General features: G+C 39.5%; 1 protein-coding gene across 1 annotated transcript in view; it reads left to right on the top strand.

Moving 5' to 3' along the window:
• The first annotated feature begins 1,106 nt into the window (after positions 1 to 1,106).
• Positions 1,107 to 24,166, top strand: part of LOC130096154 (TATA box-binding protein-associated factor RNA polymerase I subunit A-like) — a 46,658-nt gene continuing 23,598 nt past the window's right edge. The window contains exons 1-4 of the mRNA XM_056262823.1: positions 1,107 to 1,279; positions 1,724 to 1,890; positions 5,956 to 6,069; positions 6,167 to 6,365. Coding sequence (XP_056118798.1) covers positions 1,180 to 1,279; positions 1,724 to 1,890; positions 5,956 to 6,069; positions 6,167 to 6,365 — 580 coding nt within the window. The 5' untranslated portion in view covers positions 1,107 to 1,179. The remainder of the gene's footprint in view (positions 1,280 to 1,723; positions 1,891 to 5,955; positions 6,070 to 6,166; positions 6,366 to 24,166) is intronic.

Genomic DNA, 24,166 nt, shown 5'->3' with positions numbered 1-24,166 from the left:
TAGACTTCTGTCCCTCACATTAAGCTATGGAATGACTTCAGATGACTTTGTCACCCAAACTGACGTAAAAAAAGCGGGAGGCGCCGAAAAGCGCGCTGTTTGCATCCCTGCTTGTCAAAACGTGGCAAAGACACATCAAAAAGCTGCTGTAACAGTAGTATACTGTAACCATTTGGCACTTAAAAAGCACGTCACGACACATAATGCCCCGTCTTCTTTTACTAAAGAATATTTTTGACTTATTTATGAAATGCATAACTGATGATGCTACTAAAATTTATTCTGGCCGTTGGGGTGGCCAGTGGGGTGGCCAGGAGTCGGCCCTGGCGGCGCCATTGCCTTCATTTCGTTTTGCTGATTGACTTCCATTAGTTTCTCGGCCTCTTTATATAACAATTGCTTATAATAATTAATATACGAGAGTAAATAGTGTAATTTCAGAGAGACTTGACACCTCTAATCGAATTGGAACATGAAGTTAACGGAGACGTTTTTGTTTAACTTACTGACCAAAAGAGAAGCACGTCCCGCTAATTCAGTGGTAAGAAACTAATGTAATGTTATGCTATAGTTAGTCACATAATTGTTAGTAATTTTTTTAATGTTGTAGGCTGGTTTTTAATGTTAATTATATCCTGTATTGTCTAATCCTCCATATGACGGTTAAGTAGGCTACGTTACTGTTGTCCATTCAACCGGTTTGAATGCCGCTTAACTTATACCATATGTGATGCAGGAGAATGTGTTGAAAAAAAAAAAAAATTCTGCAAACCTGAAAAAAAAAAAAAAAACTATTCTATTTCCGTAACAAAATGTTTCCTGGCTAACCAAAAACAAACTTTGCAAATGTTTTGGGAATGTCTGGGAACCACAAAACTAACGACAGATAGATAGGTTTCTTACTCAGTACTACAAGGCACAAATAATATGCTCAATAAAGACAGAAGGACTTCTCTTTATTTTACTTGCCAAAACTTCTCGAGAGCGCAACTTATCCAATAATCGATTAACCAGCCTGCGCGTTCTCTGTGTTATTGCCCGCCCGTGCGGCAGGTGGCGCTGTCAGATGTTTTTGATGAGGAATTGTTTTGTTCACACGTCCCACGTGTTAGGTGTATTTTATTCACATACTTCATAACAGTCTCAAGAGGAAAGCAATTCTCCGTAAAGCAGTGAGCCATGGATGATGTAGAGGCTGATGGTTTTCCACAGGATGAATTGACAAATCGGGAACTGGTTAAATCGCCCGTTAACCTCGAATTGTGGACAGATGACAAAGGTAATTTTACGATTATATCATATGCTAACTTGTTGTTTATGTTGTAAAGTGTTAGTTAAAATTGGATATCAAAACGAAGTCCATGATCACTGCAGAGCAGAGTGCAACACCAGATCTGGGGACCGAGAATGACACGAACACAGAAGTGCAGTTCACTCTAAGTCAGCTTTATTGTGCTCATGCCATAGTTTATATAGCAAGTCTAGGGTGTTTGCTGATACCAACAAATAGAACTGCAAGTCAATATAGAAAAGAAAGGAGAGCTTCGCTGAAAGAGTAATTATACCATATGCATTGTTGCTTATAACTTATAATAACTAACATGCCCGATGAGCGTGACTAAACAGGGTGTACAAGAAATGATTAAATGGACAGAAAAGGAGATGCAAACATATTTATCCTAACATAAAGTCATATCAATACTACATTTGTTTTCATGTTTAGGAGTTCCCACAGAGATCTTCTTCACCAAGTCGAACAGAAAGTGTCTGAAGCGGCTCAGAGATGCGATGCTGCTTCATAACTGGCAGGAGGCTGCGGTTTATTACAACTCTTACATTCAGGCACTGGAGGCCAGGAATAGCATTAAAGTGCATCCAACGGCTTCTGAGGTACAACAGCCCTTTAAACTCTGCCAAGTCGACTTATAAGCTGCTTAGAGTGCTAACTGCTAAGAGATTTTTTTTTTTTTTTTTTACGAATTATGAAATCAGTTTTTAAATGGTTGATTCACTTTGCATTGCACTTGCACTGAATAAACATAACATGCATTAACGTTATCTGTATTGTTACACTGTTCATTGCATCCATAGCCTGTCACTTAAAGTTGCTTCTCAACAAACAGATTAAATAAATATTAATAATTCGTATAATGCAACAAAGATTGTAAAAGTAAACGGATTTAAATAGACCTATCAATCTCTGTGTATAAATAAAGTAAAATGATGCTGCCATCTTTCTAAAGGAAATTTGGCTCCAAATCTCATGTGAAATTTGTAATTTTGACCCTCTCTACAAAATAGTGAATTACTCCGTAAATATACATTCATGAAATTTAATATTATTATTAATTTTTTTTTTTTTACTATTTATGTTTGTCTTTCTTCAGAAAAAATATTTACAAAAAAATTTGAAAATTTGAGCCATGAAAGTTGATTTGACATGGAATGACCCCCCGTATATGTGCTTGCAAAGCCAAGACAAGTGGGTTGTTACCTGGTTTTGTTCAATACTAGTTAATAGGGGTGGTGAAAAAAATCGATTATTGATTAATCGCGAGTATGTTATGGACTAGTATGAATCGATTATTCAATTTTAAAAAATCGATATTTTTATTATTTAACATTTTTTTTAAAAATTTGCATTTTATTTTGTAAAAAATGTTATACCGGAAGTTGAACGTCACGAACGCGCCCAGTTCCAGTTAGCAAGCGCGTGTAACGGCAGCCAGAGCGAGTGAGAGCAGGTATATTATAGCAGGTATACAATATTTATGTATCCCAGGTACGAGCGTTGCTGCAGAGAGAGTGTTCTCCACTGCGGGAGACATCGTGTCAGCACAACGGAGCACACTCACGCCACAACATGTGGACCAGCTGGTCTTCCTCCATAAGAATCTGGTCATTCCAGAGCTGTGAATGTTTAGTACAACTTGATTACTCACAAGTTAGTGTGTTGCATTTTGTCACTGTGTTCTACAGTACAGTATATAAGCTGAAGCTACAGTAAGTTGTTAAAAAAATTTCATTTTGTCTTTTTAATGATTAAATTGGACAATTTTCTTCTAGAAAGACAAGGTGTTCAGGTGGAGAGAGAACTTTTTCTTTACCTTGACATGTTTCGACTGCAACCTGCAGTCTTCCTCCACCTGAACAACACCTTGTCTTTCTAGAAGAAAATTGTCCAATTTCTACAGTATGTTGGTTCTGATCTACTTCCTAAAGGAAATAAGCCTTTCATTTATTTGTTATTGTTTAGTTCAACTTGAAGAGTCACAACACAATGTGATGTATTCATTTCTGTGTTCTACAGAACATAAGCTACATACAAATAATTGTGAAGTTATAACTACACGACACAGAAAGTGCTTTGAGTTGTTGTTACTCAATAAAAAGTCATTCAGCAGCTGACTTTTTTTAATACTGCAATCACTTTGTAGTGTATTTTCGTTTACTGTTGTGATATGGAAAATCAATAATCGCTAATCGAGAATCGTTAATAATCGAAAAACGACTGTAATCGAATCGGGACTTCAATAATCGAAATCAAATCGGGAAATCAGACAGATTAACCACCCCTACTAGTTAAATGCACTGTATAAGGATTAACATTGTTTTGTAAGTATTATTAGTAAGCTTTTTTAGGCCATGCATTTTTCTTATCATAAAACCATGAAACCACTTGATGATTTGTTTGTATTTTCCTGCTGGATCCTCCTATTGTGTGTTTACTAGGGCTGTTTTCGACTAAGGATTTTCATAGTCGAATCTGATTCGTTAGATTTTGCTGTAGTCGACTGATAGTCGAACCTTTTCTTTCTTTTTTTTTTGATGGCAGCTAGTCGTTCGTTTGAATAACTGTTCGTCTGTTATAGGACAACTCGCTCTACGTTTATTTAAAATGAACAGCAAGACAACTAGAAGTGAATGAATGTGCTTTCCATTAAAGGTGCCCTAGAATGTTTATTTTTTATTTTTTTATAATGTTTCCTGGGTTACCCTTATAATGTTAGTATGTTTTTTAGATAAAAAATAATCATAATTTAGAAATAAATGGCATTTTTCCTAGCCTGCTTTTAGCCTCTGATTTGAACACTCTGTTTGAAGGGGCGTGTCTGCTGTGGGATTCAGTGTAACCGCGGCCACTGCTGTGATTGGCTGACATGCTTGCATATGAAATAGCAACGCATTACATGTGAAACTCTCTCCCGAATACTTTTACTACTGCTATTATACGTTTTTACTATAACAGCTATCGAGATTAACGAATCGTGAGATGTTTTTAAAGTATTTAGATCTATTCCCATCACATAAAATGTTGCCGTGATGAGCATTGAGCAGATGACGTGTTGATCGCGAGAATGAAGATCTTATCATTGCAAAGCAGTTTCTGCACTCTCTCTAATGCTTTCACCAATGCAAACACGATGATGTAAATACAGTAAGAGCTTCGTTGTGCAGTAACGTGCGTCATTGATTTCATAACGAGTTTGGCAAGTGTCCAGATAAACTCGCGCTGTGTGGAAAGATTGTTCTTTGATCGCTTTCTGTATATAATTTGTTCACAATTTAAATACGATTATTTTCATCCTACTAAAAGAAACGATGTGAAGCTGATATTTTAGTCACTGGCTTGATTTACTGATGCATAAACAGTATTGAACGATTTTGAGAGAAAGATTACCTGTCTGAACTTGAACAATTACACATCAGAAAGTGTTGCTTGGTAGCTCGATCCGAGGCCAGCTCTGTATTGGCCCAAGTTGAGGAAACAGTCGGTGAAATGTTTGGAAATTTCCAGAGAAAATAAAATTAACCCATTGTTTCTTCAGAGGCTCAGATGAAGGAACTAAAAAATACTTTTGTGTTCATGTGTACATCCACACTGAGCAACTGCCATGCTTCGGCTGCGCAGTTCCGCCTGGCATTGAGGGCTGGCATTATGCAAATATTTTGAGGCGTACATATTAATGATCCCGACTATTGCGTCACAGTCGGTATTGTGTGGAGAACTGACCGTTTTTCAGGGGTGTTTTTCATAAACGTGAATTAAATGAGAACGCGAAAACAGTCCAGTTTGAGATTCACTCTATGTCATGTCCATGCACTGAACTCTTGTTATTTGACTATACCAAGGTAAATTCAATTTTGAATTATAGGTCACCTTTAAATGAATCCTTAACAAAAAAAATAAATTGCAATGAACGTGCTTTGTTTTAAATAAATCACACACAGTAAACAAAACCTTAACAAAAAAACTTTGCAATGAACTTTGCAATTTAGACGCGCAAATTGCATGCCGGTGCAGTGAGACGTAGGCCTACATGCTTGGGCAGATTCGGCCTGAAGTCGTTCATCCTCGGATGCGGCGTCGCGCGTGCTGTTACAAAAAAAGCTGTGCACACAGCCAAGCGAAATGGGGTCTTGCCGGTCTTGCGCACCCAGCGCGTCATTTTTTGCCGTGCGCACCTTCGCGCTCGTGCGGACGCGTCGAGTATAAACAAGGCTTTACTCCGTGTCAGCGCGCGCTCTGATCGGTAAAGGGGCACAGACCTCTCCCGAATCATCTCCAGCATTCAGCCTCCGAAGCACCACTAACTCCGCCTCCGTTTCCCTCGTAAGATGATATTAGTATGTAAACATTCTCTATGATGATAAATGTTTGTAAAAAATATTTTAATAGCACGGTTTCGGCGGTTATAGAGTTCTAATGACGGTGTTCAACTATAACTGTCGGTCTCACGGTTATATAATAACCGTCACACCCCTATGTTACATAACACTTCCCTACTATTCGACTATGAGGTTCATAGTCGAATCAGACCTCTCCGAATCGAATCGTCGAATCCTCGACTATTAGAAGTCAGCCCTAGTGTTTACTACTGTCTTGTGTGTGTTTGCTACTGTACGGATGATGCCATTGTGTTTCTCTGCTGAATACATAATTCTGTCCATCAGATCACATGGAGAATAGGCACAGAAATTCTGCGTCATCTCCCTAACGCCACCGCTGAAGATTTCAACGCTGTAAATGAACAGTTGAAAAACAATGGAGTCAAAAACTTCTCGAAGGTATGTATTTTATTAAGAAGCCCAAACCTCCCCTTTACGACATTTACACTGCATTCAAGGCATGCATTTTAATCAGTATGTGATGTGAATGTTGTAGATCTGTTTGGAGCATTGCTTTCATCTCCTACTAAACGGGCAGATGGAAGAAGCCAAGCGGCAGCTGTCCGTCGGAGAGAGCTGGAGATATGGCAACTTCTCGATTGCTCAGGGTGAGGCCAAAAATCTCATCCGTGCGTACAGCGGTTTCCTAGATTACTTGATCTGGTGTGAGAAGAAGTCCTCTACAGCTGGAACCGGTAGGAAGATATTTGAGTTATGTTGAACAATTAACTGACAATGTAAAATGGGTCTTCCTAACATCTATAGTAAAGGATGGATTTTTTTTTTTTTTTTTTTGTATTTGAATATGCCGGGGTTTTTTTCCAAAGTCTTGAATATGTTTTTGGGCTCTAGTAGAACAAGTTTTCATGCTTGAATGTTTAAAAGACACTTTATTCTCCATTGTTGGAGCTCCTCTCTTCCCAGTCTGTCAGTAACACTCTGGGTGCTTCTCATTTCTTATTTGTGCATCCTCGTTTCCTTTCCTCGCTTCCTTTCCTCGCGTCTCAGCTCCACCCCCTGTAGGACGCGAGGGAAGGCTGCAAGGAAAGAAAATGAGGACGGAGGAATTGAATGAAAGCTTTTTTATACATTGGAATACTTGATCACTCGAGCGTCACTTCACTGCGTCATCAGCAGTGCTCAAAGGATCTGCCCTTATGTTGTTAAAGTTTGTTTATTTAAGAAATTCATAATAAATAATAATAAAGCAAGATACCTAGTTAAATTATGAGAGTTGTGTGGTTTATGTAAAATACAAAAGTAAAGTATAAATTCAAATGATTGTGACAGATGTGAAGGGGGAGGAGAATTGATACGTGCGTCACGTTTAGTCGATAAAACTCTTCCGCAAAGGGTACACCTGTGTATCCTCGCTCATAGCTCCTCTGGAAGCCTCCTCACTCCTCGATCCTCGCCTCCTCGCGGTGCAATTAGAGAATTGAGATGTCCTTCAAGATGGCTCGATTGGTTTCCGGGTCATAGGATGGAGGACGGAGGAGCGAGGAGACGAGGAGGGATATTGAGAAGCACCCTCTGTTTAGTTTCTGTCTCTATGAAGCTCCTCCTTCTGAAAAGCACAATGTGCTCTGATTGGTTGGCTGGATCGGTGTGTTGTGATTGGTCGAGCACTTCGAGCGTATTTGGGAAATGTCCCGCCCCTTATTATAACTGCCAATTTCAGCACACTACTAACTAACTCAACCAGGCCCCGCCCCTTTATTCTGGATATGAATTATTCAAATTAGGAATTATTGTGACGTGTTCGTTCGCGGAAGAAACTCAAGGCTACAATTAAGGCACTCAATTTTCCGCTCTATACAGGGCTCCAGACTAACTTTTCCACTGGTTGCACTGGTGCTACCAACTTTCTCAGTTGGTCGCACCATCATATGATTTGGTCGCACCTTTTTTTTTTTTTTTTTGCTACATGCCATGGGATTAATCAATGCATGCTGATGAATAGTGGTTTTAATGGACCAAGGCTAGCAAAGGCTTTCTGGGTTGCAGCAGAAATACCTGTAATATATTAATTATCATTGCCAAATTTCAGGATTTTCATGGATTTTGGACAGTAATTTTAATCTGTAATTTTAAGCATTTTACATTTGAATTATATACAATCTACACTCACCGGCCACTTTATTAGGTACCCCATGCTAGTAACGGGTTGGACCCCCTTTTGCCTTCAGAACTGCCTCAATTCTTCGTGGCATAGATTCAACAAGGTGCTGGAAGCATTCCTCAGGGAGTTTGGTCCATATTGACATGATGGCATCACACAGTTGCCGCAGATTTGTCGGCTGCACATCCATGATGTGAATCTCCCGTTCCACGGGTTGAGATCTGGTGACTGTGGAGGCCATATTAGTACAGTGAACTCATTGTCATGTTCAAGAAACCAATTTGAAATGATTAGAGCTTTGTGACATGGTGGAAGTAGCCATCAGAGGATGGGTACATGGTAGGGGTGTAAGAAAAAATCGATACACTTGAGTATCGCGATATTTTATTTTGCAATACTGTATTGATTTTCAAAAACGCAATATCGATTTTTTTTTTTAGTTTACGTGCAAAAATATTCATACTATTGCCGTGGTTCGCGTTTATGTTGTGTTTAAATCCCTACCACTAGATGGCTAGAATGAGACGCACCACTAGTGTCCTCGCCTATAGTGTCTATGATTTTGATTAATATGCGCGAGGGAGAGAGAGCAAGACAGCGCGCGTGTTGTTTGAAGACGTGAGAGTGCGCGCGCGCGGCCGGGGCACTCTCTCTCTCTGTCTCTCTCTCTCTCTGCTCGTTTGCGTCCTGTCAAGCGCAGCAGTCTTTCTATTCTACATCACTCACCGATAAAAAAAGGCTTTGGCGGGACACAAATTTGTTTTGGCAGCCGCTAAAAAGCGGACGATTTGACGGGTTTTAAAAGATTAAATACAACCCGAAACTAAAAAACAGACCCCGCCTCTATTTGAGACTGGCCTTTATTTACCCAAACCTGTCGCCACTCGCCACATCAGGCGTGTAAAAGAGACCGGCGTCTATATGGGACTCGCTATTATTTGAAGTTTTACGGTATGTGTTGGATGTACCCTGTATGAATAATAGTGCAAGCATTTTTTTAATGACAGATTGCCCCTCAGATTGCACCTTATGTGTTATGCATTAGCCTAGATGTCACAGTAAGGGGCTATGTATTTTCTTTAACTGACTATTTATATATTTGTTCCTCAATGTTTCCTTTAGGAATTGGGGATATTCAAATTAATTAACCAATCATTAATACCATTGATCAGCCCTACCTAACGTGGATGTTTTTTCCACTAAGAAACAAACATTGTTATGTTATTTTGATTTATACTGTGAAGCTTTGATACAATTGTGAAAAGCGCTATATAAATATACTTGACTTGACTTGAATTGTGTTCGTGTTTTTGCAACACAAAACGTGTTGGATGTACCCTGTGTACTAGGAATAGTGCAAGCATTTATTTATTTTTATTGACATAGACAGATGTCTTTTCTTTTTTCAGATTGCACACATGTGTGTATGTTATGTATTGTGACAGGGGCTATGTATTTTCTTTTATTAAGGCCTACTTGAGCATATACAAATTTGCTCACTAAGAACCTGTGAACCACAATCCCAAACTGGCAGTTTGATTTTCTGTGTACTGAATTGTTTATCTAAAGTAAACTTGTTTGAATTTTATGCACATCATGTCTTTTTTTTAAATAATACTTTCTAAAATTGTAGTCCTACTTTAAAAAAAATCGCAATATATCGCCTTATGCACAGTATCGAAATATATCGCAATATATTGAATCGTGACCCATGTATCGCGATACGTATCGTATCGCCAGATTCTTGCCAATACACAGCCCTAGTACATGGTGGCCATAAAGGGATGGACATGGTCAGAAACAATGCTCAGGTAGGCCGTGGCATTTAAACGATGCCCAATTGGCACTAAGGGGCCTAAAGTGTGCCAGGAAAACATCCCCCACACCATTACACCACCACCACCAGCCTGCACAGTGGTAACAAGGCATGATGGTTCCATGTTCTCATTCTGTTTACGCCAAATTCTGACTCTAACATCTGAATGTCTCAACAGAAATCGAGACTCATCAGACCAGGCAACATTTTTCCAGTCTTCAACTGTTCAATTTTGGTGAGCTCTTGCAAATTGTAGCCTCTTTTTCCTATTTGTAGTGGAGATGAGTGGTACCCGGTGGAGTCTTCTGCTGTTGTAGCCCATCCGCCTCAAGGTTGTGCGTGTTGTGGCTTCACAAATGCTTTGCTGCATACCTCGGTTGTAACGAGTGGTTATTTCAGTCACTGTTGCCCTTCTATCAGCTCGAACCAGTCTGGCCATTCTCCTCTGACCTCTGGCATCAACAAGGCATTTCCACCCACAGAACTGCCGCTCACTGGATGTTTTTTCTTTTTCGGACCATTCTCTGTAAACCCTAGAGATGGTTGTGCGTGAAAATCCCAGTAGATTAGCAGTTTCTGAAATACTCAGACCAGCCCTTCTGGCACCAACAATCATGCCACGTTCAAAGTCACTCAAATCACCTTTCTTCCCCATACTGATGCTCGGTTTGAACTGCAGGAGATTGTCTTGACCATGTCTACATGCCTAAATGCACTGAGTTGCCGCCATGTGATTGGCTGCTTAGAAATTAAGTGTTAACGAGCAGTTGGACAGGTGTACCTAATAAAGTGGCCGGTGAGTGTATCATTATCTATCTATCTATCTATCTATCTATATCTATCTATCTATCTATCTATCTATCTATCTATCTATCTATCTATCTATCTATCTATCTATCTATCTATCTATCTATCTATCTATCTATCTATCTATCTATCTATCTATCTATCTATCTATCTATCTATCTATCTATCTATCTATCTATCTATCTATCTATCTATCATCTTTCTATCTTTTAAAAATCATTAAACACTCAAATGTATGCATTACATTTTAAAAGATTACAGTATTATAATAAACTGATACAGATTTTTCGTTATCAAAGTTTATAGTTGTAACAAAGCAATCTCACACTCCTTACCTTCTGCATTTTATAATAATTTCCTTTTCCTCTGTCGAGCGATCATGAGAGTAATCGCTCGGCAGAGGAAAATATAACCGCTGAGAGACGTAGGAAGGGGCTCTGTGTTTCGTGAGACCATTTTTATCATTTTTATATGCCTTAATTCGTGAATTCGTAATTGGCGCGTTTGACAATCAGTGTGCAATGCGCGTGACGTCTACGTTCGTCAATAAATAAACTACACGTGTCTTGCGGAAGAACATTGTAGACGGAACTTCTCTCCGTTAATCTCTATGGCGAGTCACGCAGGCACTGGGCTACTCCGTAGCCGAGACGAGACGACCCCGGGATAAAATAGTCCGAATATACACACTTATTATAGGCGTACCGTAGTGATTCAGAATAAGTCAAAAACACGGTTTGGAAAATGGATTCATGATGTAGCCTACTCGTTCATTTTGAACATAAGTTACGGACTGCAGCAGCTGATACAACGGCGTTCTGTTGCTCAAGCGTCCACTCGCACAAATGCGACCACATAACATTTTAACTCGCACATTCTCAAAAAATGGTCGCATATGCGACCAATTTGGTCGCAGTCTGGAACCCTGGCTCTATACCAATGCGCTCGGCTCAATCGCTTACCGCCGAGGTGAACGCTGCACTCGTGTACGGCTCACTCACTGGTCAAACGACTTTTGCTCAAATCAGTCAATTACAGTAGGCCTATAGATAACAGTTATGATATTTGTGGCTTTAAAGCAATATATAGTAGTAGACTATAGACTATAAATAAACGTGACGTGACTTGACTGAATATTGCAGCGCTGGTGCAAACATATCCACATCATATCCACTTTACTATATTCAGATGCTTTCTGAACCGCTGTTTTCTCACCGCTGTCATTTTTGTTATTGAGAGGAAAGTGCGCAGCACACATTTACAAATTCGTCTAAACGGCGCTTTATCAGTGTGGACTTCAGGATGTCCGTTAACAGTATAGCGCTGTAAAGGTATTTCAAACAACTTTTATCCACAGCAAATAACGCAAAAAAACTTCGCTGTTAGTATATCACAATTTGAATCTGAGATGTAATTTACTTTTTATATATATGCATATCTTAATATGCTGATTTGCTGCTCAAGAAATGTTTCTTATTATTATTATTATTATTATTGTTTAAAACGGTTGTGCTGCTTCATTTTTTTGTGGAAACCTTTTTATTTTTCAGGATTTTTTGATGAATAGAAAGTTCAAAAGAACAGCATTACAACTAATGTCTTCACTGTAAACCAGTTTAATGCATTCTTGTCCATGTTTCTGGTATCAGATGAGGCGAGCCGTAACCATGAGTTGCACAGCTTCTTCAGATATGCTTCTGTGACCCTGAAGGACATCATCAGTCAGCCTGGAATCTGGGACCCTTTTGTGTTGGGTTACATTAATGTGAGACACTCTTACCATGTGCAATTTGACAATTATCTTTGTTTAAAGGGTTTGTTTAGACCAAAATGACAATTCTGTCGTCATTTACTCAAACTTAAAACTCTGTGGAACACACAAGCAGATTTGTTTTAAGACACAGCATTGGACAATCAAACGAGCTTCAAAAAAGGTCAAAATGCATCATAAAAATAATTAATATATTCCAAGTCTTCTGAGGTCAAATGATGTATTTTTGTGCTAAACAAACTTAAGTCATATTTTAATTGATTTTACATGCACAAATGATATTTTGTGAGTGCTTAACGGCTTACATTTCAGTCTATTGGTTACACACAGCTATTATATTATTTAGAAGATTTAGAATATAATCCACAAGTCTAATGCTGTCTATATGCGTCATCCGCTGCAGATGCTGGAGTTTTACAACGATGAGGACGGCGCTCTGCAGATTCTGGAGAATTACGCTTACAACAAGGATTTCCCCATCAATCCCAATGCTCATGTGTACCTGTACCAGTTCCTCAAGAGACACAATGCCCCAGATGACAGACTCATCGGTTCATTAAGGGTAGGAAATGGATCAGCCAATCAGAATGTACATAAAGTGTCTGATTAAAATGATTATTTTATTCTGGTTTCTATTGCTCAGATTCTGCACACTGTAGTCCCGAGTCATGAACTGATGCTGGATCTCTGCTCTCTCCTGCTGAGCACCAGTACGTATGAAAACTAGACATTTCTGATTGGTGTTTAGCATGTTGCTGTGTGGTTATAAGGATGTTCTGGGTTGCTCTGGAAGGATCATCCTCCACTTTAAGTCTATGATCACCCACCAGTAACTGAAATGTATAAAGTAAACCGCTTTGATTTAAATCAGTTTCTGCTTTTTTTTCCAGGCCTCATGAGTGATCTAGAAGAAGCTCTCAGCGTTTCAATGGACCTTCTGGAGTTTTCCAGTTGGAAAAGTGACATGAAGGCTTGGTCGTGTCTTCTGAACATTATAAAGTTGCTCAAACGGAAGTAAGTTGCTGTTAATGTACTTTTAAAAAATAAGTCGTTTCGGGTCAAAATTGCATCGTTGAAAGAAAAAAACACAGATGTCACATTGGTGTATAAGTAAAAAAAAATATATATTACATTCAGAAATGTGTAATACTGAAACATTTACAAACATTATAAATGTATTTTTGTTCCTTTACATTCAATGGTATTCAGAACAAAACAGGAAGGAAAAATATAAGTGTAAAACAAACCTAAATCCTATGATTTAGGTTTGTTTTACACTTATATTTTTCGTTCCTGTTTTGTTCTGAATACCATTCAACATTTAAAAGCTGAAATGTTGATCTCGTCTCATATTCAATTTTTGATGTCAAACCCAAATATTTTCAGTCTACAGAAAAAATAAAGGGAATTGGCCTCACTGTTCAAATGTTTTTGAAGAGGACTGTACAGCTTTTATTTCCAGGTATTTACATCTGGATCTGAAACACAATTTAGAAGATATAGCCTTTTGTTTGAACCCACCCATTCCTCATGTGACCAAAAGTATTGGAACATGTGACTGGCAAGTGTGTATTGTTGCCCTGGTGTGTCCTATTACATTGATTATTCAAACAATAAACAGCACTGAATGTCTGCGCTCAGTTTCAGATTTTGGTTTTGCCTGTGCAGACTGCATTTAAAGTTAGACGTGTAACCAACATGAAAACCAGAGAGCTGTCTAAGGGTGAAAAACAACTGTTACATCAGCAACCTCCTCCAGAGGGCAGGAGTTAAGGTATCACAACCTACTGTTCGCAGAAGACTTCATGAACAAAAGTACAGAGGCTACACCAAAAGATGCAAACCTCACTTTAGCAAGAAGAATATGAAGGCCAGGCTGGAATTTGCCCAAAAGTACAGAGACAAGCCTCAAACATTCTGGGGCAAAGTTTTATGGACTGATGAGACCACGATTAACGTGATGGAAAGGCTAAAGTTTGGAGAAAAAAAGGATCTGCTCATGATCCCAAACATACAAGCTCATCTTTGAAACACGGTGGAGGTAATGTCATGGCTTGGGCTTGCATGGCTTCTACTGGGACGGCGGGCTATTCAATTGGCGGCCCCCGGGCCGGGTCAGGCCCCTGAGGGATTTTGAACCGGCCTTTTAGGTGTAATTTGCGGGTGCGAATTGTCCCCACCACTTTTGAAACATCTCGCGGCACGAATGTAGCCTATACAAATAAATAAAAAATATCCAGTTAACTAGCAGAGCATTCATTTAGTTCGTTTGTTAAATAAGAGGCGTGTTTTTGAAATCAAGTGATCAAAGTGCTTGTTGCCACAGCGATCAGTGGCGCGGATACAGTGTTCTCTTGTGGCTCGCGCAGTCTTCACACGTACGCGCGCTTCAATCCATTGTGGAGTCGTCTCGTCTATTCGTTCCGGTGAAATTACAAAACAAAATGCACACAAACGTGTCCCTGCCTCATATTCAACCATTGATAAACATAATCGGTTTTGATGAGAAAAAGAAAAAAACCTATTCGAGCCCGGATTAGAACCCACACCCTCTGACACGCTTGGCAAAAGTTCTGCCACTGGACCATTTGAATACACTCTTGAACATACATTACTAGACCTTATTTAAAGATATATTAAACCACTTTTTAAAACAAATTTACGCCACTGAGTGTAGTTATTACATATGGGTAGTGTCATATAGCGCATGACTATGGTTAAATAATTGTAAATTATTTCATGCAGTAGCCTATGAGGCGAAATAGAAATAGAAAATAGAATATATTGATTCCTTCAGTATGTTGTTGTAATTTCTTTATTTGTTACCATAATTACTCATATTCTCCGGCCCCTTATTTTGCTTCAGTTTCATGAACTGGCCCCAATTCCAAATTAATTGAATAGCCCTGATGTAACGCATGATGGCAGCAGCAAAATGAACTGAAATGAAGTGTACAGAAACATTTTGTCTGCCAATTTACAGAAAGATGCAACCAAACTGATCCTTCATCATGCAGCAAGATAATGACCCAAAACACAGTGCCAAAACAACAGGAGTTCATCAGGGGCAAGAAGTGGAAGGTTTTAGACTGGCCAAGTCAATCTCCAGACTTAAACCCTATAGAGCATGTGTAACGGAGGCCAGCTAGTAGTTGCTGTGCGAGTAAACCTCACTCCTCTGATCTCAAAAGGCTCTCTAGCGACAGATGCTAGAGGCTGCAGTCTTTAGCCTCCTTGTTAGAGCGCCTGACTCTCATGCCGGAGACCCAGGTTTCGAGACCCGCTCAGAGCGGGGTGAGAAGGACCCGGATGGAGGGGTTACACATGCATTTTACCTGCTAAAAAAGAGGCTGAAGGGAGTAACCCCCCAAAACAAACAACAACTGAAAGAGGCTGCAGTGAAAGGCTGGAAAAGCTTTACAAAAGAAGAATGCAAAAGTTTGCTCAATGGGTCACAGGCTTGATCCAGTTATTGCAAGCAAAGGATTTGCAACTAAATATTACGTCTTATTCACTTTAATCTATTTTAAGTTAATCTGTTCCAATACTTTTGGTCACATGAGCAATGGGTGGGCTCAAACATAAGGCTATATCTTTTAAGTTGTATATCAGATCCAGTAAATACCTGGAAATAAAAGCTGAAATGTTGATCTCTTGTCTCATATTCATCTTTTGATGTCAAACCCAAATGTTTTCAGTCTACGGAAAAAATAAAGGAATTGGCCTCACTTAGGGGTGGGCGGTATGACCAAAATTCTATTTCACGGTATGACTAATTGTATTTCACGGTAACGATATATTTCACAATATAGTTATTTATATATGTAGTTAATTCTCGAAAAATCGACAAAACGGGCTTTGTATAATAAATAAACCCAAATACTTTAGAAATGAAAATTCTTTTTCTCTTATTTGGTAAATTATTTCTTTGGTAAACTATTTTGATAGCTAAATATAGTAAACAAAACACACTCATCAACTTTTAGATGAACTGCCCCCAACTGATTGATATTAAATACAACTCATAGGTGGAATTAAACTTTAAATACAGTGTTGCTGAATAATTTTCCAATCTCATGTTATGCTTTACTTCATTATCAGTCTATAATATCTGAATATTTTATATTGAACTATTCTATTCATGATAAATTACTTCCTTTTAATTTTGTAGGATAGTAATACCAGGTATGTTTAAATGTGTTCCCCGGTACAATTTTGCCATGTCTGCTTATTATACACTGCGTTTTTAAGGGGCTTGTTTTGCTCTTTTTGTGATATCTGGCAACCCGTCACCCTGCGCTTTAATCAAGAGAAGTTCAGAAGTGACTAGAAGGAGAGCAGCAGTTTGAAAACCGAACAGCAGTGACTGTTAGTGTTGACTAAGTAGCCTAGTTTAAATTATACACATCTTGTAACTGCGTCATTATTTGACCATAGCCTGCGTCTTTTGCATCAGTAAAATGCTATCGGTTAATTTGAGTGTCAAGTTGTAATCACGTACGAACGAATCAAAGGAAGATTTTATCAGCTGGTTCAGTGGCATTATTTAAGGTTATTTCTATTCGTTACGATATTGATATATAAACTGTTGTTGTCAATTTGCTTTCCCCGTTGCGAACGTGCACTCTTCTAACGTTAAACTGTAGCCTACGGGTGCTGCACTGCTCCAATTAACTGCTGCGCCTTTCCCCCCGAAAATATCACGTTAACAACAACAACAACCCTTTAGAAAACGTAATTCCTTTTTGGATCCTCTTGATCTGCTTTCTCCATGTTTCTTTGACATTGACACTCAGTGTTTCAGTCTCACACGCGCTGCACGCGAGTTAACCACGCCCACTTATTTATATGTCGCGGTATACACAGAATGAAAAAATCTGTTACGGTTGACATTTTCTACCGCGGTAACGATATATACCGTCATACCGCCCAGCCCTAGCCTCACTGTTCAAATACTTTTGGAGTGAACTGTATATATGAGTATATACACTCACCGGCCACTTTATTAGGTACACCTGTCCAACTGCTCGTTAACACTTAATTTCTAAGCAGCCAATCACATGGCGGCAACTCAGTGCATTTAGGCATGTAGACATGGTCAAGACAATCTCCTGCAGTTCAAACCAAGCATCAGTATGGGGAAGAAAGTTGATTTGAGTGACTTTGAACGTGGCATGATTGTTGGTGCCAGAAGGGCTGGTCTGAGTATTTCAGAAACTGCTAATCTACTGGGATTTTCACGCACAACCATCTCTAGGGTTTACAGAGAATGGTCCGAAAAAGAAAAAACATCCAGTGAGTGGCAGTTCTGTGGGCGAAAATGCCTTGTTGATCCCAGAGGTCAGAGGAGAATGGCCAGACTGGTTCGAGCTGATAGAAGGGCAACAGTGACTGAAATAACCACTCGTTACAACCGAGGTATGCAGCAAAGCATTTGTGAAGCCACAACACGCACAACCTTGAGGCGGATGGGCTACAACAGCAGAAGACTCCACCGGGTACCACTCATCTCCACTACAAATAGGAAAAAGAGGCTACAATTTGCAAGAGCTCACCAAAATTGAACAGTTGAAGACTGGAAAAATGTTGCCTGGTCTGATGAGTCTCGATTTCTGTTGAGACATTCAGATGTTAGAGTCAGAATTTGGCGTAAACAGAATGAGAACATGGAACCATCATGCCTTGTTACCACTGTGCAGGCTGGTGGTGGTGGTGTAATGGTGTGGGGGATGTTTTCCTGGCACACTTTAGGCCCCTTAGTGCCAATTGGGCATCGTTTAAATGCCACGGCCTACCTGAGCATTGTTTCTGACCATGTCCATCCCTTTATGGCCACCATGTACCCATCCTCTGATGGCTACTTCCACCATGTCACAAAGCTCTAATCATTTCAAATTGGTTTCTTGAACATGACAATGAGTTCACTGTACTAAAATGGCCTCCACAGTCACCAGATCTCAACCCAATAGAGCATCTTTGGGATGTGGTGGAACGGGAGATTCGCATCATGGATGTGCAGCCGACAAATCTGCGGCAACTGTGTGATGCCATCATGTCAATATGGACCAAACTCCCTGAGGAATGCTTCCAGCACCTTGTTGAATCTATGCCACGAAGAATTGAGGCAGTTCTGAAGGCAAAAGGGGGTCCAACCCGTTACTAGCATGGGGTACCTAATAAAGTGGCCAGTGAGTGTATAAGGCTGTAGCAATGTTCAGGTAAGGAGGCGGGAACCGGAGAACAATCAAATAAAACTTTATTTAAATGAAATAAACAAACAAAATACCTGCCAGCAGTCCCTCACGGAACTGCTGGCTACCGAAAATAAAATATAAATACCTGCCAGCAGCCCCTCACGGACGACTGCTGGCTACCAAAATAAAATATAACAAAATACAAACAAAAGCAGGCCTGTTCCTCTCTCGATCATCCACCCCGTCGCTCCCCCTTTATGCTTCCGCTCCTCCGTGAGAGATGCGAGACCGGTGTGCTTCACAGGTGCTGCTCATTAGCAATCGCACCACCGGCCTCGCGACGTTCTCTCACGTCCCTCGGCCGTCCTGCTCACCACAAAGGCCTATCAGGCAATGACTCTGCAGGCAGCGTTTGCACACGTTTGACTTCTGAGGCAGCTTAACGGGGCAATGATCTACAGCCGGGCTATTCAATTGGCGGCCCCAGGGGCGGGTCCGGCCCTTGAGGGATTTTGTACCGGCCCTTTAGGCGTAATTTGCGGGTGGGACATGTCCCCACCACTTTTTGGTAAGGTCGATATTGTCCCCACCACTTTTGAAACATCTCGCGGCACGAATGTACCAATACAAATAAATAAAAAATCTCCATTTAACTAGCAGAGCATTCATTTCGTTCGTTTGTTAAATAAGAGGTGATCTAGCATGCTGAAATGTGTTGTTTTTGAAATCAAGTGATCAAAGTGCTCGTTGCTGGTGCGATAAGTGGCGCGGGATACTGTGTTCTCTTGTGGCTCGCACTAGGGGTGGGCGATATAGCCTCAATTATATCACGATATTTCAAGAATATTTGCGATAATGATATTTATGACGATATAGAAAATCTCCCCCCCCCCCCATTAAAGCGATATAATCCGGGAAAATTTACTTTTGTTACTCGCGAGCTGTTTGTGAGGCGGCTTTACTGTATGTATGCACGCAGAGAAACGCTCAGAGTCTCTCATGATGTGTTCACACCGAACGCGAATTTAATTATTTGCGCGAGTAGATTACATACAAAGGCAATGCAAAGACGCGAATAGACGCATCATTCGCGCCGGGCGTCGCGAATGACGCGTTTGCCGCGAACGTCTTCCGCGCAAGTTGAAAAATTTGAACTCGAGCGGAAGATTCAAGCGTCTAACTAGACGCGATAGACGCGTATTTGACGCTCTGTTCGCGTTCGGTGTGAACACACCATCAGAGAGCGCGCGAGTAGCCTACTGGATAGTTTAAAATCGCTTGAATGTTTAAACTGATAAGACTTAAGAAGACGTGAAAATTATAAACCTTAGTTGTGATGCACTGATGGCCCGATTGTGCAAGTGACAATTCAGTTATGTCCCAACTCCTAAACGCGAGAGTGTGGTATCGCCGCCTGCAGCGCTTGACTCTTGCCTTGTGCAACACATTTTGAGAGACGAGAAAGAGAAGACGCGGCGGCACCGCTGAACACTAAAGCTGTTTTTGAAATTGCGTCTCGGAGAAAGTTTGGTACTTGGCGGTGTGTTTTTGCTTGTTGTGTTTCCACCTAGCAGTAACAGTTTTTTGTTGTTGCATATTTTGGAAAATATTGTTTTTTGTTGGAGGTCTGACCTCTTGTAACCAAACCACTTCCATTCTATTGAAGTAGCTCCCTTTTTATGTACTAAATTGTTATCGGAGGCTGACAGGCTGCTCTTACTCTCAGACAGGTTATGTTGTTGTGCGCGCTAGGGAACGTAAATGCGCCATACGTCATCGCATCGCTATATCACTGATATCGCGATATGACACTTTTTTTATCATGTTAAAATTTATACCGGTATTATCGTGAACGGTATGATATGGCACACCCCTAGCTCGCGCACAGTCTTCACTCGGACACGCGCTTCAATCCGTTGTGGAGACTCTCCATTCGTTCCGGTGAAATTACAAAACAAAATGCACACAAACGTGTCCCTGCCTGATATTCAACCACTGATAAACATAATCGGTTTTGATGAAAAAAAAAACCTATTCGAGTGCGGATTAGAACCCAGAACCTCTGACACGCCTTGGCAAAAGTTTTGCCACTGGACCATTTAAATACACGCTTAACATATAACACATAACATGTATTAGACCTCATTAAACGACAAATTAAACCCAATGTACTATTTAAATCGATTGCTGGACATCGTAATGTTATTGTACATACATCTGATTTATGATTTAGCATTGTGTTAGCAATGTCCCACCCACTTTTTAAAACAAAGTTAAAGTATGTTGTTGTAAAGTATGTTGTTATTTGTTACCATAATTACTCATATTCTCCGGCCCCTTATTTTGCCTCCGTTTCATGAACTGGCCTCAATTCCAAATTAATTGAATAGCCCTGATCTACAGCAAAATAGAGAGAGCTCTGGTGATAAGTAGTGTTGGGGAAAGTTACTTTTTGAAGAGTAAAGGTGATGATACACAGGCCATCGTTTTGAGCAATGTTGCTGTGCAATGTTGCCGTCAACAGGCAACCAGATGAGACCCAGGGCCCACGACCGATCTAAATTATCCAGATAGAAAATTTAGTGCCCATTTCAAATGGGAAAGTGCCCAAGCAACAATCGCATTTGGCAAGATTTGCAACATTGCTCAGAAAGTTGCCCTGTGTATCATCATCTTAACGCAATATTGTAATGCATTACTTTTCAAAGTAACTAATTGCGTTACTTAGTTACTTTTAAAGAAAAGTAATGCGTTATGTCATTTTTGTGGTACTTTTTCTCACCTAGGCTGGGCTTGTTTTTTTTTTTTATAATAAAAGTTATATTTTTGGACAAATGTAAAAGCCCTTTCAGACCAAAATTGAAATAAGTGTATTCACGCGTGTACAGTAGAGGGCGCAGCTCAAACAAACCTTTCAGCTGTGATGATATTCTGGATCATAGTAAAAAAAAAGTTTAACACTTCACCAATAAAATAAGAATTTAAAGTCACTTTTGCTTATGGTTTAACTGAATCATCAAAGATCAGCAGCAAGTACATTGGTCAATAAAGTGATGTTAAATAAAACAAATATTTGTATGCATTTAATCTATTTAATTATTGGAGGTTTGCGTATCATTCTGATTTTGCATTTCACTGATTTTATACATTTTGAGGAATACTGAATCTTTTTTGTGCAAGTGAGATGAGTGAATGCACACTCGCATTTAGTCTAGAACGACAACAACCATCATGTTTACGCACAGCGCCTCTGGACTTACTCAATTTCTCAACATGAGGACAGGAAAGCTGTCAGTCAATAAATGTGCAAAAGTAACTTGCGTTACTTATTTGAAAAGGTAGCTCATATTTTGCTGTAATTGAAAAACTAATGCGTTACTTTACTAGTTATTTAATTTTTAAAAATCTGATTACGTAGCTCAAGTTAATTGTAATGAGTTCACCCAACACTCTCTGTAACTAAGCGAATATTTAATTATTTCAATAGTAATTTCTCACTGGAAATGACATCAAAAGTGGAAAATGTTGTAGTTTACACACAAAACGTACATTTACACACAAACTGACCACCAACCGCCACTTTCAGACGCCATTTTAATTTTTTTAGCTCAATTGTCACTAAATAGAAAGCACAGATTTGTGGGATATCAAAGGCAGTGAAGGATTCATCTGTGCTGCCTTCAGAAATTGATCAGATGAAGAGACAGGAGGTGAAGCCTCCGAAGGCAGCATTAATCAGTCATTCATTCGATTCGTTCAAACGGCTGATTCATTCATGTAAATGGTTCTCTTTATGAATGAGTCATTGAATCATTGGTTCACCCGATTGATTCGCTCAACTTGGATTTATTCAGAAATTAAACACCGCTGTATGTAGCTTGGAGACGCACAACAGTTTTTCTCTGGCTTTAGGTAATATTTTTGTTGTCAAAATTGATTGCTTTGCTTCATGTTCATCAATCAACTATATGAAATGTAAGCTGAACTACGTTGGGGCGGCCAGGGTGCGTTAAATGCGTTGTTAATTTTAACGCATGTTTTTGTGTAACTAAATGATCGTGTTAAATTGACAGTCCTAATTTATGTGTATCTATATATATATATCATATAACACACTACTAACTAACTCAATCAGGCCCCGCCCCTTTATTCTGCATATTAATTATTTAAATGAGGAATATTGTGACGTGTTTGTTCCCGGAAAAAACTCAAGACTACAATGGAGGCGTTTCAGGAGTTCAGAAACACTGACACTGATATAGAGAAGAACTCCCGCTGGAGGGACTTTGTGCTCAAACAGCAACATCACACACTAGAGAGGATGATGCTTTTTCACATGTTCATCTTTCTTTAATGTGTCTTCTGATGTTGATTTCTACTCATTTAGAAAGCGCAAGGAGTTTGTATTGAAGGAATGGGACGCCAGGCGACCGCTGTGGTTCTCCTTTCACTTCAGAATCCATTTCGCCAGGGTAGACCTGGTGGAGAACGTCAGTCTTCTGCAGATCAAGAGTGAAGTTTTAATGGTTTTAGGTGAACACTGTAAGTACATGATTATCTTTTTACAGACGAAATGATCAAGTTTCCTTTTAGTGTCCTCAGTAGAACCAGAACAGAAACCTTTGGGTCTCAGTTTATGTGTGGAGTCTGTGTGTGTGTTCACACCATTCCTGACATGAATTAAAACCAGTTTTGTCTTTTGACTTTGACATATTTAATAAGTTCCTGAACATTATGTTTTCTTTTCACAGTTTTAGAATACAGAAGATACTCTCAAAACTTATCGAGAATATATGAAAGTAAAATAAAGACATGCCCGTTCAGGAAGTTCAAAACTTTAACGAAGAAAAGGAGGGAGGAGTTGGAGAAGAGAAAGATTAAGGAGGAGGAGAAGAAATGGATGGAGAAAGTGATGAAAAGGTTGGAGAAGAAATGGTTGGAGAAAGAGATGAAAAGTTTGGAGAAGAAAAAGATGGAGAAAGAGATGAAAAGTTTGGAGAAGAAAAAGATGGAGAAAGAGATGAAAAGTTTGAAGAAAAAGATGGAGAAAGAGATGAAAAGGTTGGAGAAGAAAAAGATGGAGAAGAAAAAAAAGATGATGAAGGAAAAGTTGATGGAGACGGAAGAGAAAGATGGAGAAAAAAATATGAAAAAGAAGGCTAAGAAGTCTAAATACATTGTATAAAAATCATAAAAAAATTGAGATTTTTCTAGATTTGTACCAGACAACGTTTCAGTTGTCTAAGTATGACACAAGACTCCTCCTTTAAATACTGTGTATCTGCTCATGTTGAGCTTCACTTTCTATTACAGTTTCTCTCATTCACTTTGGCACATTTCTCGAGTCATCCTTAATATTTGCAAATGAAAGAATGTGTATTTTCAGTTAACTTTAGTCAGATGCATTAACAATGTTACTGTTTCTCAGATGCAATAAACTCTATCTGTCTAGGTATGAACCAAATGGCCCATACAGATGTATGGCCCATAGAAACTGATTGGTGTGAATGACAAAGGCCTCGTTTACACTGTCAGTGAAATGTGTCACATATGAGCAAAAAATCGGAATTGGGTCTAATTTCACTGACAGTGTAAACGAGGCCTAAATCGGATATGTGCTAGCCTGACTTCGTCATACTCATATTCTAGTCAGAATGTGAGTCTGATACTGCTCCATAGGGCTTTGATTATGAGGCGTGTCTTAATCGAACCAGGAAAAAAAAAACCTCTGCACTCTATTGGATAGACCTACAACCAATCAGAGCAACGCAGTAAGTGACGTATGT

The sequence above is a fragment of the Rhinichthys klamathensis genome, unplaced genomic scaffold (genome assembly GCF_029890125.1).
Source record: "Rhinichthys klamathensis goyatoka isolate OS25496 unplaced genomic scaffold, OSU_Roscu_1.1 h1tg000196l_1, whole genome shotgun sequence".
In the NCBI taxonomy this organism is placed as follows: Eukaryota; Metazoa; Chordata; class Actinopteri; order Cypriniformes; family Leuciscidae; genus Rhinichthys; species Rhinichthys klamathensis.
Note: the sequence above shows the minus strand (reverse complement) of the source record. Positions and strands in the feature narration are given on the sequence as shown.